General features: G+C 38.3%; 1 protein-coding gene across 8 annotated transcripts in view; it reads right to left on the bottom strand.

Annotated features, from left to right (window-relative positions):
* Positions 1-18,527, bottom strand: part of SDHD (succinate dehydrogenase complex subunit D) — a 51,894-nt gene that overhangs the window by 31,253 nt on the left and 2,114 nt on the right. For 7 of the 8 annotated variants that reach the window (XM_081061651.1, XM_081061653.1, XM_081061654.1 and 4 more), the window contains exons 2-3: positions 17,592-17,705; positions 15,938-16,082 (exon numbers count right to left, since the gene is read on the bottom strand). In XM_081061651.1, the coding sequence (XP_080917777.1) occupies positions 15,938-16,082; positions 17,592-17,705 (259 nt within the window). Of the gene's footprint in view, positions 1-9,667; positions 10,724-15,937; positions 16,083-17,591; positions 17,706-18,527 lie in introns of those variants that run through there. The other variant, XM_081061657.1, reaches the window with a different exon arrangement.

The raw sequence follows: 18,527 nt of genomic DNA, 5'->3' as shown, positions 1-18,527 counted from the left end.
TGCAGAACAATTTAGCTCTCCTCAGTCTTTGTCCCCCAATTTGAGCTTACATCTACGTTTCCCGATCCATTCCATGCTCAGGAGAACAAGTAGACTTTTCAAATAACTAATACTTTTAGAAGAATTATCTTTGTGTGTTAGCCCTGTTTTCTCAGTTGTGGTTATACATTTTTTCCTCTCCTCTACATCATTATTTAAAATTTCATACAATACCAACAAATTTGTCTCTATATCCATCCCCTGTGCTCAAATGTTAACTGAATAAGTGAACACACTTTCTGGAGAGTGAGAATGTAGAAGTCTCCAGATATCAACACTCTTCAGTCTGAAAATAAAGATTAAGATCACCAGCTTGAGTATGTCTTCTCACTACTGAAACCCACCCCGCTAATCTCATCAAAGAATGAAGGGGAGGAAGAGGTCAATACCAGCAGGATAATAAAATACACACTACCTATGCACTGTTTTATTTTTTTAATCTATTTTTCTGATTGGAATATATGTTGACTGCCACAAACCAAACAAACAACATTACCAAAATATGTACTGTAACTATGTTAATAGTATGGTTATGATGTGTATGCTTTGGGAGGAAGATAAACTGTGAAGAACATCTACTAAAATTATTCAATTATTTAAATCACATTGCTTAGAGTGTGAGATTATATCCAGATAAACCCCCGACTACATTGTCTTCACTGAGTTACCAACACTTCTTTAATGATCTGTGGTAGTCCAAAAAACCATCTAAACTATTAGGCATGGTAGAAGATCTAAGTGTATTGTCATTTCTTTGACTGTTAAATGGATCACATTTGCTGCAATGAAGAGTTGAGACTAGAACCTTCAAGAAGTGAGATGTAAGCCTTTGCCTAATAGGCAAATCCTTCCTTCCATCGTACTTAATGTTTTTCTTAAGTTGGACACCTAGCTCAGTAATTTTCAATCTTTCTTCCCTTCTCCTCTATGTTTATAAAGCTATGAATATAGCATCTAGGATATCTTTGACAGTAGGAAACAAGTTTTGCTGTATATCATTTTTAGTTGTATATTCTCTATTATCTAACTTCCACTATAACTCATTCTTTGACCTATGAATTATTCTGGCGTATCTCTTACTTTACAAATAGATCACAGTGAGTTGTTTTAGTTATCTTTATTGTTATTCTAATTTTAATGCACTGTGGTCAGAAAATGTGATCTGTATGATATGGATTCTTTGGTATTTGAGGCAATTTTTTGTAGTCTACATACATGGTCAGGTGTGGTGTTGAAATGAATGTGTATTCTCTAATTGCTAGAGTCAAAGTTCTATATGTCTACTAAGTCAAGCATGCTAATTTTATTATTTAAATCTTTATATCATTATTTTTTGTCTAATTGATCCATCCAACTCTAAAAGTCACTTGACATTTTCCACACTTTCTGTCAATTATGTCAATAAAATTCTGTCAAATTTTGTTTTAGAAATTTTGAGACTATGATTATCAATTGCATTCAGGTTCAGGATTGTTATACCGGGGGGGGCCAAAATTATGTATATACATTTTAAGAGATGTTATCTATGTATTACTTTTTTTATTATTTGGGAACAGGAACAGGACTTTATTGGAGAACAGTGTGTACTTCCAGGACTTTTCCAAGTCAGGTTGTTGTCCTTTCAATCTTAGTCGTGGAGGGCGCAGCTCAGCTCCAGGTCCAGTTGCGTTGTTAGTTGTAGGGGGCGCAGCCCACCATCCCTCGCAGGAGTCAAACCAGCTACCTTGTGTTTGAGAGGACGCTCTCCGACCAACTGAGCCATCTGGCCACCTGGGAGCTGAGTGGCAACAGCTCATTGACTTCATTCTAGTTGCAGACAGCGCAGCTCACTGGCCCATGTGGGAATCGAACCGGCAGCCCTGTTGCCCAGAGCTCGTGCTCTAACCAACTGAGCCACCCGACCACCCCTCTATGTATTACTTTTTGAAGTTGAATTGAATTACAGTAGCAATGTGTAGTATGACTTTCACTCAAAAGATGGTGTTAATCAAATGAATACTAGCATCACCATGTGACAGGCAGAACAGTCAAAGAAAATGATTATCGTTCGAGGACTACAGACCATTTTGAAGTGGTTCTTGAAATTCAAGAACGTTGTGGAAGTACAATGACAATGGAGGTGCGAGTATGCAACTGAACCTCCAACACACCTAACAATTGCAGGCATTTGTGATAAGTTTGAGACGCCTGGTGCTGTGTGTGATGTGCACAAGGGAAGATTCGGGAGGCCTCGCACAGCAACAAGTCCTGTTGATTCTGCTGTGGTGTTGGAACAGTTTACAAGCTCGCCACAGAAGTCTACCAAACAGTGTTCACCGTAATCAGAAGTGTCTGGACACTGATGGTAACCACCCTGAGCATGTCTTGTAATTGCAGAAATCAAACATGACTTGTATTCATCTTTTGTTACCGGTATATATTATTATCGGTATATATTATTACAATTTTAATACAGTTTTTTCCTTTCTTAAAATGTGTATACATTTTTTTGACACCCTCTCTATTGGACCCTCTCTGTTTAACAATGCTTTCTGCCTTGAAGTCTACTTTGAATGATATAAATATAGATATACCAGCTTTCTTTTGGTTTGTATTGTACTGTACTTTTCTACCCCCTTACTTTCATCCTTTCTGTGTTCTTACATTTTAGCTATATCTCTTACACATTATATAGCTAACTTTCATTTTATCTCATCTGAGAATCTCTATATTTTAACCAGCAAGGTTAACCCATTTGCCCTCCCAGTGATCAGTGCTGTATCTGGATTTAATTTCTACCATCTTATTTGGGGCAATTTACTATGCATTTCTTCCTTTTCCTCTCCTATTGTTTAATTTAATTAGCCAATCATCCTTGGACACCTGGGCAATTTCTAAGTAAGAGAGAGAATACAAAACATTGGTCACCAATCTAGTTTTCATGTACTTTTAAATATCTTTATACATTATAGATTGCCCATCAATTAACACGTTTAATAGAAAGTTCTTATGCCCTTGGATGATATTTGTTTTACTGAGGTACTTTGTAAATGAGCTCTTAGTCACCTGCTTTCTGATTTCCTCTGTCTATAAGGGAACAAAAATTTATTGCTGTGGTTAAAGGTTATAACTAATATGATTAAGACTATACTAGATATAGTAGTTGCAATAAAAGAATATACAGATTTGAAAAAATGGGTATGTTTTGTCCATTCATCAAGACAATTTTTATAGTTTACTAAGGTAGAAAATCCAACAAGATATGTGTTTGCCTAATATGCTAAGATTAACTACATTTTAAAGCTAAAGGAAAAAAGCTTGAAATCTATCATTTATTTGCATATTTGCATATGTATAACAATATACATATAAAGATATATTAAGATTAGTAAATAAAAACACTTGTAAATCATTTTTAAAGAGAAAATCAGAATAAGATTGAGTTTGTCATTCTCTTGAATCAGTCTCAGCAAAAGTTCCTCACTTCTAAAAACAGCTTCCTAGTGTACGTATTGACACTCTAAAGCAAGATGTTTTCTTGTATTTTGTAATATATGACTTGTGCCTATATTTTAATCAATTTTCCTTGATAATTGTTTTCACTTCCTGAACACAAGGCTTAAATTCAGAATAATAGAACTGTCAAAAAGTCTTTTATAGCTAACCTTTCTTTGGAGTATCCAGGTGGTTATTATGTTATTTTCTTACCCCGTGAAAGGAGAGATACTGAAAATAATTAGGTATGTTTGGTATTCTTCATATTTTGATTAGCTAAAACACTATATGAGCTGACCTTAAAATGTCCCAGATTTCTGACCATGAGATAACAGATGTTCCACAGGCCTTTTCTTTCTTAAATAATAGTCTTTCTTTTAATAATCTCTTTGGGCATTCCTAACTATGCTAAACACTTCTCACTGTACATGTGAAAGACAAGATTGTGTTTTAGTGATTCTTCAAAAGTAGCAACCATATAAGCTCATTACCTTCTATAATATTTTATTGTCTACTTCCTTTGTAACTATTAAATGTTGCTGCAATCTAAATCTAGCTACCTTACTTCCCCTTCCTGATTTCAATATTGTTCAACAGTTGTTAAACATTAAGCACCCCAGTCTTGAGTTAACTGATGTTATCCCGTACAATCCTGATAAGTTATCTTTTGATGATGACTCATAACATAAAAAGAATCAAGGTATTCCTTGTTCTAAATATGCTGTATCTTTGGAAATACTCTATTTTGGAATATTTTGTAACTAACATCTCAGACAGCTGATCTGACAGAGCATGCCATCTTGCTAAAGAATTAAGAATTAACGTCTGTACTGTCTATGAATGAGCATTCGGAATTGCTTGAGCTTTCAGCATATTGTGCAATAAAAAGGGTTTCCTAACCTCCGCAGGCAAACAAAAATTGAGATTATTCTTATTGTCGACACCCAAAGAAAATTTCCGTTATTAAGAATAAAACCTAGGGGCTGGGCGGTGGCTCAGGCTGTTGGAGCTCCGAGCTCCTAACTCCAAAGGCTGTCGGTTCAATTCCCACATGGGCCAGTGGGCTCTCAACCACAAGGTTGCCCGTTCGACTCCCACAAGGAATGGTGGGCTGCGCCCCCTGCAACTAACAATGGCAACTGGACCTGGAGCTGAGCTGCACCCTCCACAACTAAGACTGAAAGGACAACAACTTGAAGCTGAACGGCACCCTCCACAATAAGATTGAAAGGACAACAACTTGACTTGGGAAGAAAAAAAAAAAGTCCTGGAAGTACACACTCTTCCCCAATAAAGTACTGTTAAAAAAAAAAAAAGAATAAAACCTATACCAAACTTAATACCTTAAAGCCTGCTACCATACAAAGAGCCCTTTCTAACGTTTCAGCACCTTACAAAACCAGTTATTCCATCTGATTTCTGTGTAAGAAGAACTCATTACAACACTCTGCCCTCCCTGGGGTGGGAGGGCAGATAAGAGGAACGACACTGGCTTTGTCAAGACTGTTTTGTGCTGCATGGTGTCTCCCAAACTACCTCCAAACTGATATTTACCCTGGAGAAAATAATAACAACCCAAAGTATAGGGACAAATTGGCTCAAACTTTCCAAAAATATTAGTCAAAAAAAATTTTACCTAGGAAGCTCAACAAGTGGTAAAAAGTTTACTCATTTTAATTATAACCCAGAAAACATATGAAGAAATCCCTACATCAAAGAGCATTTGAACGTTTACAAATGCATTTAATTCGGTTCACCAAATGATAACCCTTTAAGTACTTTTAAGTAAGAGTCCATATCTTTTCTGGTTGGACTGAAACTTTCCCTTAGTTCTAAATTTTATGCGTAGGCCTAAAGATATTGCAATTTACATTTCAAAATCCTCACAGACTCCCATATGAAACTGTTATAGAAAAATCCCAGGAGGCTGGGCTTGACTCGCCTTCTAATACATCGTTAGTATGTTGCAATTGTTGTCTTGTCGTGCAGGGCGGCAGGTGGGGTCTCAGCTCCCGCTCCCCTCATAAGAACGCAGGACACGGTAAGGCCAAACAGGAACACCCATGGAGCCATAAGTAGGGGAGTCAAACCAATATATTCTCAGTGGCGGCTGGGCTGGAGACACAGGAAGCAGGATCTACATAATCAGCCTAACAGCAGTCCGCGCTTGCCAGCCACCATCTTCTTGCTAGCCCCCATTCCATTCCTGCTAGCGTAGCCACAGCCGTTATATTAGTGGCCAATGGCCTACGGGTTACAGCTGACGGCCAACTAGCCACAGCTGATGGCCATCTGATCACAGTTGATGGCCATTTACTACCCGAGCCAGCACCTTTCTATGTGAGGCCGAGAGCCTGGAAACTGTTTTTTGGGGGCTTTGTGCCCACATGTCTTTTTCAAAAATGAATCTCATATACACCGCCCAACACACAAACTGTATTTCTGAAATTTCTGAATATTTTGACATATTCTGTCCCCCACCATCACCAGCATGCAATACTGCTGGGAGATTAGACTTATTAAAAGAGACACCAATAAAAGTAAGCCTTACAACCACACTGGAAGTGACCATTTCAGGTACTTTTAACTTCACATACAGCTCTTAAACTCCAGGCCCACAGCCAGGGACACTTTTCAGAGCATAGTGTGGTGATTAGGATCCTATAACCTGGATCTGCAGACCTAGAGAATTGACTCTGACATTCATTACAAGGACTCCAGAGAAACAGACAATTTTGCTAAGCAGACACCTATCTCCCAAGGGTCTACGGGATGGAGAAGATAACATCGGGTGTAGACCACTTTCTCCAAAGACCTTCTGATCCCAGATTTGACAACTGAGCTACATTTACACTTCGATCTCAATTTTATATTGTCTGAAAATTCTGCCAGGGTCTGAATTCTTTGTGGGTATGGTTTTGCTTGTTATTTGTGCTGACTCTTGTCAGAGTGTTCCTGTATGTACTGATTTTTCTTTTCTTCCCCCTTTCACCCGCCTCCCCATCTCCCACTCCAGTTCAAACCGTTGTTTGTCAGTCTAGTTGTATAGGACACAGCTCCCTGGCCCATGTTGGTATTATGAGCCTTGCACATCTCCCCCGCCCCCTCCCCATCCCCCAGGCAGTCGGTTGCCAGTTGTAGGTGGCTGCTCACAGCATCTCACGGCAGCTCTCTCTGGCTGCCGGCCATTCATGCTGGCTGCCGCTGCTCACAATGGCCGCCGGCCACTCATGGCAGCACACGGTAGCCCACAGCATCACACAGCAGCTCATGCTGGCCACTGGCCGCTCATGGTGGCATACAGTAGCCCACGGCAGCACACAGCAGCCCACAGCAGCCCACAGCTGCTCATATCAACCTCCGGCTGCTCTCGGCAGCCCAGCTCCAGGGAGAGCTATTGTTCACAATCTTAGCTATAGAGTGGGCAGCTCACTGGCCCATGTGGGAATCGAACTGGCTCCAACTGCCTGAGCCACCAGGCTGGTCGGTATTGTGAATTTTTTTGCTGGAACTTCACATTCATTTGAACTTTGTGGGGATTTCCGAGGCTTGTGTTGGGGAAACCTTCCTCCAGGGAGGATTTGTTTATTTCTACCAGCCATCTAGGGTACTACCAACCTAGACACATGTTAATTTCACAGCGTGTTGTCATTTTAGACATGTAGATAGCACGAACTCAGGCCACATTCTGGCACAAAGGCTGGCCCTTAGCTACATATTCTCGAAGACTTTCTTTCCTCCAACCAGAACCAAGGCCGACAAGTTTCTCTGCTGCTTTTTCAGCTAATTTTTAAAAAATTTACCCTTTCTATGACGGTAAAACTCTTTGTGGTTCTTGGTTTTAGTCTCCAACCTAACTCCCACTTGAGCCCAAAGCTTTGCTCCTGGCCCATGTCACCTTAAAAATCTGGGCCACCTGGGATTAGTAAGTGCTCCTACGGCCATTGATGTCCTCAGCATTTGCTTACTTCCTGAATGTGCTCATTTTGTTCTGGTCTCAGAGGATTTTGTTTTGTAAGCTCAGTCATGTTTTAAAAGGCGTTCTTGTATGACACACATTCTTAGGTGTGTCATAGCAAAATAATTTCTAAAATTTAGTCTGTTGTAGACTTCAGCCAAGTTGACAAATTCTATCTCTTCCTGGATATCTCACAGATAGAAAACTCTGGTAGTGACCTATCCCTCCAGTACCATACCTAATTTCCCTTCAAAACTTAATGACACCATTTCCCATCTACCTATTTGTGACCAAAAATTGAGCATACTTCCTCTCTTGATCTTTCACACCCCAGTATCACTCTTATTGATTCTAAGTTCTAAATATCTCTTGAATTTGTTCTTTCTTCATTCTGACTACTACTGCCTTCAGAATTCATTTTTCTGGATCACTGAAATAGTGTCTCTGTTTCTGTGCTTACCTCCCTCAAATCCATCCTTCATTCAGCTCCTAGAATAACTTATTTCAAATAAATGACCATGTCATTTGCATAATGAACAATCTTCAGTGACTCCTCATTGCCACGAAAACAGTCTCATTACTTATCATGGCATAGAAGGTCCTCTACAGTTAGTCCCTTTCTATGCTATAATCATGCCAAGTTATGTGCCACCTTCTGCTTGATCTAACATCCTCCAGGCAGCCTCACACCTCACCACAGCTTCCCTGGATACCCAGCAGCTTCTTATCTTTCAGAACCCAGGTCAAAATTCTTATCTTCCAAGAAACTAACAAGCAAATTCTTATTGTACCCTTTGTTACATCACTGCTCAATGTGCTTAACTATTATTGCACTTATCACCCTGTACTGCAATCATTTATCTGTTGTTCCAACTAGATTATGAGTTCCTTTAGAGAGCAAAGAAATTCTTATCTCCATTCATAGTACCTGGCACAGTGCTAATTACATGAGCTACTCAGTATCAACCAATGAATGTTTTGACGTGTGCGATACCTTATGGAATCGACTCCTATCTTCCACTGCCACTATCCCAGTACCTCTATCCTCCTATACATCCTTCCGCCTCCAGTTTATCAACCTTCAGAATGTCGCCTACATTCTTTCTGAAGTACAATTCTGACATGTCTTGCTCAACCTCAGAAACCTCCTATTGCTGTAGCTCATTTTCTCTGCTGCTCCGGTAGCTCACAGCAACCTACATTTTCCAAACTGACAGTTTGGCTCCATCCTAATTATGAAACCAACCAGGAAGGGCAGACAGTGCCCAACCAGCCTCCACTGTAACTTCTCAGTCTCCATCGAATGAAGCGTATTAGCGTCAGACACGCTTCCAGATCCAAACTAGGATCTGGTGGTACTGGTGACAGCTACAGGATTCCCCTATTACCCAGTTACTGCCCTCCCTATTCTGACTACATGGAAAACTCCACTTCATCACTACACTTTACAGCAGCGGTGTAGGGGGGGCTGCGGTGAGGGGAGGAGTGACACGAAGGGGATCACTGTCTAGAGAATTTCAAAACAATTATAAAACAAAAGGTCTGCTCTTTATCATCATCATGAAATAGCAATTCTAAACAACGTCAGCAACAAAAGACTACTCCCACCAGGGAGGACTGACGCGCCATCACCACTTCTTAGAGAACCACTGCAATTCAGGTATTAATCCATTTGGAAACCTTTAAGCCACCGCAAAACAGAATAAATCACCTCTTCCTAAACCTTTAATGCACATCTGCATCTCCTACGAGGCCATAAGCATGTTAAGGGGAGCTTATGTTTAACCCCTAGTATTGACATTGATGAACACACTTACCCTTCTAGCCAGCTTCCCGTCAGCAGTTTGCCTCAGCTGCCCAGTAAGGACTTCAGTGAGTGAAATGTGCCAAGTCCCAGCTCCTCTATTTTGCTAGGAGAAACAAACCATCATGCCTTACCCCACAGACCAGACTAACTGTATACAGAATATAACTTGAGTTCTAAAGGCTTGCATTCAGAGAATGCCAGAACCTGGACCTACTTCTAATTCCTACTAATACTCTCCTCATACCAAACTACTTCTACTCAGTGTATTTCTGCCTATTACATGTAAGTTCTTTTGTGTTTCAGTACTTTGTGTCTGATTCACCAAACTGCTAAGCCCCAGAAGGAAATTTAAACACTCAGTCCCCAGAAGGAAATTTAAACACTGTTTTAGAGCTCTAGAAGCAACACTCAATTCTATTGAATAAAACCGGGGACAGTTAATACATAAAAGGGTAGAATACACTTTTATCATATCGAATTTTATTTTTTTTAAAAACTTTGTTTTAATACAATACATTTTCACATTAGATTCCCACAGTGGGAAAAATAACAATTTATTACTTAAAGTCTTATATTTGTGGACAGATTATTTCAAGAAAAGTAAAATGAACACATTTGAGGATTAAATCTCAGTTTAGAATCTGTTATATTTTGACGCATCTAATATGGAACCTCTTCCCTACATGGAATTTTTCTATATTCAGAAGTTCTTCAGGCTCTTTTCCTTAGGATTTAGAAATTAGTAATGTGAAATATTAGCATTTCCTAATTTTAAAGTTTCTTAAGGACACACAACCATGAGTAACTGGTATCAACTGAACAAAGGGGGAAGTTTTCAAACATTAAGCACTGCTTAAGTGTCTGCAGTTTTTACTTATGAATTAAAAGTCTTTTCCTTTCTCCATCATTCCCAAGACAAATACAGAAGTTTGATCAGGTACTGATAGTAATAAAGCTGCATTTCTTTTAAGAGTTTGATAAATTAAAATGCAAAAGCTCATACATAATGTTTAGTTATGATGTGAGTCTCGTGAGAAGCTGGAAGACAACCCCATCAACTCACCAGAATGAGGAACTCGGTCTCACAATTTCTTGAATACAATTCCTCATAAACCTTTTCCTCAAAGATTAAATTGTAAGACTAACCAGGTGATTGGGAGAAGAGATTTATCTCACCAATAGACTTATCTTTTATTTCCTTCTTATGTGAGTAGAATGGCATGACAGAGCAGAGGCAAAGAGGTGTACAATCAATTCTCAACATCTGAAGTCAAAAAAGTCAGAGCTTCCACAGCATGGCAACAGCTTTGCAGATGCCCACATCATGATAGTTGAAATAACAAAGCCCAGCAAATGTTAAAGCTGAGAGTGCCAAAAGGCCTGCCTTGGCAGCTTTCTGCAATGCACTCGCATGCACATAGTCAGTAGCAACTTGTCCAAGGCCCCTAAGGACAAAAAAAATCAGAGTACAAATGAAAAACCACAAATGATGGTAGAAGACTATACACATAACTTGGATGCAAAAAGATAATCAGGTTCAAAATGCAAGAGTCAGTCATAAGTCAAAATAAAGGAATCAAGTGTTCCCTCATAATATAATAGACATCTTCTCATTCTTCAGATTCAATTTTCCAGGGTTATTTATGTGAGAGAGAGAGTAATTAATTGCTACTCTGTCTACAAAATCTTGGGTTTTCTTTAACTAAAATAAATGCTCTGGAGTTTTTCATTGATTCAGAAAGAACGTATTAAGCAGATATTATGTGCCAGCATCTGTTATAGATTTTGGGAGTAGAGCAAGGAAGATAGCATCCCTGCTCTTATGAAACATACATTCTAGTGAAGGAGAAATGAGCACATATGTGCTAGGAAGAAATATTTTTAAAAGGATGACGTGAATGAGAAGAACATTCCAAGCAAAAGTTACAATGACCTTGGCATCTTTGTAAACTAGTAAAAAGGTCAGTATGGCTGGAGAACATGGGGATCAGAAGGCAAGGACAGATCACATAGGGCCCTGAAGGTCACGAAAAAGAATTTGAATTTCATTTGAAATATAATGAGAAACTACAGATATGCTTTAAGTAGGGAGTGATCTAATTTTGCTTTTCTTAGCAACAGTTTTACTGAGCTACAATTCACATACCATAAAACTAACCCTTTTTAGGTGCACAATTTTAGTTTATTCACAGTTGTGCAACATCATCACTATTTAACTCCAGAAGACTTGCATCACCCCCCAAGAAACCCTGTACTTTAGCCCATTACCCAACCACTAATTCGTTTTCTGTTTCTGTAAATTTGCCTGTTCTGGACATTTTATATAAATGCAATCATACAATAATGTGGCCTTTTGTGTCGCGTTTCTTTCACTTGGCATAATGTTTTTAGGGTTTATCCATGTTGTGGCATGTATCAATACTTCAATCCTTTGTATGGCCAAGAAACACAGGCATACCTCATTTTATTGCATTTTGCAGATATTGCGAGTTTTTACAAACTGAAAGTTTATGGCAATCCTGTGTCGAGCAAGTCTATTTGTGCCATTTTCCAATTGTGTTTGCTCTCTTCATGTCTCTTCATGTCACATTTTGGTAATTCTCAAAATATTTCAAACTTTTTCATCATTTTTTATATTTGCGTGGTGATCTGTGATCTTTGCTGTTACTAGGGCAAGACCCTCCACCAGCAAAAAAATCATGACTGGCCGAAATTAGCATTTTTTAAGCAAAAAGGTCTTTTTAAAATTATGTACATTTTTTAAAACAATGCTAGTGCACACTTCATTGACTATACAGCATATATAGTGTAAACAACTTTTGTATGCACTGGGAAACCAAAAATTTCATGTGACTCATTTTATTGTAATATTAGTTTTATCGCACTCGTCTGAAACTGAACCCACAGTATCTCCATGGTATACCTGTATTCCTTTGTAAAAATATGTCACATTTGGTTAGGTATTCATCAGTTCATAGACATTTAAATTGCTTCCACTTTTTGGCTATTATAAATACTATAATACTATGAACATCACTGTACAAGTTTTTGTGTGGGGACATTATGTTTTCAATTTGGGGGGGTATACACCTAAAGGCACAATCTTTGAGTCATATAGTAACTCTATAACTTTTTGTTGGAACTGTCAAACTGTTTCCCAAAGAGGCTGCAACATTCAACATTCCCAGCAGAGATGTATGAGGACTTCAACTTTTTGATCTCCTTGAAAGACTTGTTACTGCCCATCTTTTTGGTTTTTTGTTTGTTTTTTATTAGTTTCAGGTGTACAAAACAACATAATTATTAGATATACATAATTAGTATAAACTCCTCACAAAGTGATAACCCTCCTCCCAGTCAACTTACTGCCCACCTTTTTGATTACAGCCATCCTTGTAGGTGTCAAGTGGTATCTCATGGTTTCGATTTGCATTTCTCTAATATCAAATGATATTGAGCATTTATTGAACATCTGTGTATCTTCTCTGGAAACATGTAATTTTACTTTTTAAAAAGGTCCCGCTAGCTATAGTGTGGCAACTGGACAGTGCAGGCAGGAGAAGAAGGGCAAGAACAGAAACAGAAAACTAGCTAGGAGTCAACTGAAGTAGTCTACACAAGACTGTTGGCTTAACCTAGGCTGGGGACAGGAGATGGTGTGAAATGACAATTTATGCTATGTTTAGAGGGCAGAACTAACAGAAAGAGCTGATGGACTGGATGTGGGTTAAGACAAAAAGAAATATCTAGAATGATTTCTAGGATTTTTGGCTTGAGCAACTAGATTTAATTGAATTAGGGAAGAACAGAAGGTTTCTAGGGGAAATCAAGAGATGTGAGGGGAAAAAAGAGTGATTTTGGCAAAGTTAAATTTAGGATAACTATTAGATATTAAAGTGGCTATATCGGTTAGACAACTGGAAATATAAATCTACAGCTCAGGAAAAGAGGTCCGATCTGAGCTCACCTTGGGAAAGTGTATGGATAGAGAAATTAAGAAGGTTAAGACTAAGCCCTGGGTTCAGACCTTTATTATTCAGAGATCAGAAAGAGAAGGAGCTGGCAGAGACTGAGGTATAGCTGGTGAGGTGGAAGAAAACAAGGTGAGCATGACATCTAGGTGGCCAAAGAAAAATTATTTAAGGAGGGAATATTCAATTAAGTTGAATACTGCTGGGAGTTCATATAAGTAGAGGACAGAGAACAGACAACTGGATTTGGAAAAATGAGGGTCTTTCATGATTTTGGTAAGAATGACTTCAGTTAAATAGTTGGGATAAAAGCCCAATTAATGTAGGTTAAAACAGACGACGCTGAGTGGCTGGTTAGCTCAGTTGGTTAGAGTGTAGTGCTGATAACACCAAGGTTGTTGGTTCGATCCCTGCATAGGCCACTGGGAGCAGGAAGAAAGAAAAGAAAAAAGAAAAGAAAGAAAGGAAAGGAAAGGAAAGGAAAGGAAAGGAAAGGAAAGGAAAGGAAAGGGAAGGAAGGAAGGAAGGAAGGAAGGAAGGAAGGAAGGAAGGAAGGAAGGAAGGAAGGAAGGAAAGAAAGAAGGAAAGAAGGAAGGAAAAGAAAGAGAAAGAAGGAAGGAAAAGAAAGAGAGAAAGAAAAAGAGAAACTGGACTCTGAGGAACTAGTGCACAATTATAGACAATTCTTTCAAGTTATTTTTCTGTGTGTGTGAAAAGGAAGAGAGAATTAGTGAGGTAATTGTCAATTGTAAAAATCAATTGTAAAAAAGAATGTATTACTTTAGAATTATCTTATTTTGATTTTTCATTAATTTAGATGGGATCTCCTTCCAAGAAACATGAATTAGAGAAATATTACTGTACTTGTAATCTAATATTTCATATTCAACTGGACTCCTTTATTTTGAAAGGTCCATGTGGTTAAAGGACCTTAGAAAACTAGCCAACCCTAGAAAACTAGGTAAGCAAAAAATCCCCTTTAACACTACTAGCTAGGAAATAATTCTGACAAGTCATTTAACCTCGCTGGGGTTTAGTTTCCACAATTGTAAAATAACAGGGTTGGTTAAGATACTCCCCCAAATCCTTTTAGTTCTAACAATCCAAAATGCCTCCCCTACCTATATCATACTGTCCTTGCAAAACAACATAAAATGAACAACTCACAGAACCCAACTATTATTTACAAACTTTCTAGGTTTATTAACTGAAAAAAAATCTAATAAACTACACTGGATAAAATAAATAGAAATGAAATTCATTCATTCGACAAATATTTACTGAGTGCTATGTGTCAGGCACTGTTAGGCACTAAAGATATAACAACAAACAAAAATTGTTCAAAACCTACATCATATATCTTTTTTAAAAAAGGGCAAGACTGAGGGGCGGCCGGTTAGGTCAGTTGGTTAGAGGGCGACGCTTGTAACACCAGGGTTGCCGGTTCGATCCCCGCATGGGCCAGCGTGAGCTGCGCCCTCCACAAGATTGAAACTACTTGACTTGGAGCTGATGGGTCCTGGAAAAACACACTTAAAAAATAAATTTAAAAAAAAAAAGGGCAAGACTGAACTATACTATAGAGGATGCACATTGGATGATAAAGTTATGATGAAATGTAAGGAAGTGATTATTACTATAAAAATCAGGATAATGGTTCCTGGTGAAGGACTGTGTATAGTTATGAGAGATAGAACACAAGGAAGAGGCTTCTGGAGTAGGTGGCCAAGTTCTATTTCTTAACCCAAGTGGTATTACCCTTATAATTATTCATTTAGTCACAGATTTGATGATTGTGATTTTCTATACCTGTGTTTTTACTCCATTGAGGGGAGACAAGGAATATATAAAATAATGAAGAGATGATATAGTATATTAGAATGTAATTAAGTGCTACTGAAAAAAATAACACAAGGGAGAGAGATAAGGAATGTTGAGAAGGACAGTACAATTTTGAATAAGTGGTTTGAGAAGGCTTCATTAAGAAAGTAACTTTTAAGATGTGAAGGAAATGAGGGAACAATCCAAGTATATAACTAGAAAAGGGTTTCAGGCAGAAGGAACAGTTAAGAATAAAGTCCTGAGGCCTGGAGTGTCCCTGGCATGTTCGAGAATTATCAAGGAAGCCATTGTGAATGAAGAAGAGAGTAGCTGGAGATGAAGGAATAAACAGGGGGCCAGATCATACAGTCTAGACCACATAAGCCACTTTTAGTCTGAGTATGATTAGGAGACAGCAAAGGGTTTTGAGAAGGGGAATGTCTTGACCTGACTTAATATTTTAACAGGATCACTGGGGCAGCTGTGTTGGGAATAGACAGGAGAACCAGTTAGGAGACTACTACTGGAATCAAGGATGGTGATCAAGTTTGGGGTTCGAACAAACAGAAGAATGGAAATACTATTAATTCAGATGGGCAAGAGTTCTGGAGGAAGAGATCTTGGGGGACATTAGAAGCTCAGTTTTATAGCACGCTACATTCAAAATGCCTATTAGATATGGGAGTGAAGACATTGAATGGGCAGGTGCCTATAAATATGGACATAGAAATACTTTATGTATGGTTTCAAGTTTTCTATAGGTCATGAGTATCTCAGTCAACTTCTCCCTTATATGCAATAATAAAACAAACTAACAGCAAACAAACTGAGCAGACAACATAATACTGAAAATACTGCTGTACTTGCCAGTGACTATGGAGAGTGAGGACTGCAGCCAGCGAGTAGTCCATTGCAGAGGAAGGATTCAAATAAGCAGCTGGAAGTAGGCCCAGGAGCAAAACACTGACAACCCTCTCACCAGTCCAGTGAAGAGACGCAGCCTTGGAACCAGCTATAGAAAGGAAGGACGAGCTTCATAACGGTTGAAGGGGGAGATATATCTCACATTCGATATTTGCCACAAAGTAACCCAAACTGATAGAATGGCAAACAGTATGCATATAAGACTTAACTCTGAGCATAAAGTGGGTAAAATAAAAGAGGTAATTGAAAAGAGGTGCTATCACCCTTCTTTTAGTACAGAGTGCCTCAACACCTACATATTGTGCTTAGAAGATAGACCCACTTTACTTACAGGCAAGAAGATGGACAAAATATCTTTACAGAATTACCAATCTTGGACTTCAGTGTAATGGACAGATACCTTATGTATGTAAGTGACACCTGAGAAATTCCTTTGAAATACTACTCTTTTATTTTTACCTTCTAATCTTTGGAAGTAAGGTATTATTAAAAATCATCCTAAAACAAAATTAAACTAGCCAACTCAAAGAGAAGCAAAGTTTTGATGTCAACTTTTAGGATGATGGTCGTGGTTCTGTCCCATCATTTATAAATTGCTCAAAACTGATATGGAACACAAAAACTTCTTTTAAACAAGTGAAAAACAAAATGAACTTTAAACATTTCTTTGAGAACATATCTTTTTTTGGTTACAGACCCCTTTGAGAACCTAATAAAAGGATGGAGCGACTTCCTGGAAAAATGCACATGGACACATACACTGAAAACTCTATACTTCAGGGGCTTTCCTTCCGTCCTATGAACCGCAAGTTAAAGCCACTCTTCTAAATCTAACTGAAATAAGCAAAGGAATGCAGAAACAAAAACTTTTCAAGATAAAATTATTCTAAAATGCAGAAAGACGACACTTGCCTAATTTCTCATAACTCAGATGCAACTATATCTAAATGGTTGATGTAAGAATCAAAAGAAATTTTTATCTTTGTAAAATACTGCTCCTTCCAGACTTTAAAAATGGGAATACAGTTAACTCCTTATTCATCTACAGATTTTCTAAGACTAATTTAAATAATATCTAAATATTAGGTTGCTGCAAAAGTAATTGCGGTTTAAAAGGTTAAAAATTGCAAAAACTGCAATGACTTTTGCACCAACCTAATAGTATTCATCCAAGAAATGCCATGATTTTAATATCAACCTAAATAAAAATAAGCAAGCCAATTACAACTATATATGTATACATGCATGACTTTTTAAAATTGTCTACTATTCTAAATTATTTATATCTAGCTCTTCTCCATTAGCTAAATAAGAGTGACTAAACTGTATTGAACAGACTCTTCCTATAGAGCTATTTTCTATTTTTAAAAAATTAAAAATTTAAAAAAGACTTAGATGAGAAGGTTCTCTATGAGTGTAAATGGCATCATTCAACCATGCTGCCATTGTCTGCCCAAAGGTGTAGGCTAGGTCTTCATTTGACAGAGTTGGACACAACAGTTCCCCTACAGACAGCAAATCTTGCCAGAGGCATGATAATAGCCCAGATGAGGACAGCCAGAGAGCCCAGAAAAGAGCAGCAATGGAGAAAACATACAATGGCGGCTGGGTGACAGGTGAATGTGCTGTGTTCCACACCATCCTGGGGTAGGTCGGTCCTGGAGAAATGCTGAGACGTGAGCAGGTCTGACCACTGGGGTTCGGAGGAGAACTGAGGAAAGAGACATTAGGGGGATCATAAGCACCTCTCCTTTAATGGGATTGACAGACTTTCTAAATGACCATAGGCAAGCTACTTCAACCAAACAGGATAGCATCTCATGTAAAATGAGGATAGCATCTATTTCACTGGGTTGCTGTGAGGTCAGACTAAGTAGTCACTGGAAGATTGAAAAGTCAGCGAACTACTTATGTAAAAGGGCTTCACTTTAACTAATTTTAAAAAGTAAATTATAGCTCCTTTGTCTTTCCATTTATTCATCTGCTGTGCACTGGAGTTAAGAGATAAAAGATACAGTTTTTGTCCTCAAAGAATTCAGTCTAGTTTGGGAAGTTCATTTATTACCGTCCTCCTTTTCAAAATCAATTTCTCCACTTATACCCTTAAACCCATCCCTTTCTGTCCCCTTTGGGATCCTGTCTCTTGGTTAAAAAAACAGAAAGACCTAAGTTCACCTAATTCATCAGTTATAGCTGTGAGATGATCAGCAATTAAGTTAAATAAGCCCTCTAGCCTCAATGTCCTCATTTGTAAAATGGAAATAATAGCCCTTACTTCATAATACTGTTGATAATTAAATAACATATGCAAGGTGTTAATTTTCAGAATAGTATAAGCACTTGATAAAAGGTAATTTCTCTCCTGTATCTTTAACCTCTCCTTCCTATTGGCCATTTTCCCTCGACTGATGTAATATACTTAACCCTTCCCTTGATCCTATGTCCTCTAATGCCCATGTACTCTTCCTCTTCTCTTTCCAACCATGCTTCTTTTAAGTGTTGTCCAAATAACCTGAAGTTCCTCACTTCCCTA

The sequence above is a fragment of the Rhinolophus hipposideros genome (genome assembly GCF_964194185.1).
Source record: "Rhinolophus hipposideros genome assembly, chromosome: 10".
NCBI classification, from domain to species: Eukaryota; Metazoa; Chordata; class Mammalia; order Chiroptera; family Rhinolophidae; genus Rhinolophus; species Rhinolophus hipposideros.
This window is presented reverse-complemented; position numbering and strand designations above follow the sequence as displayed.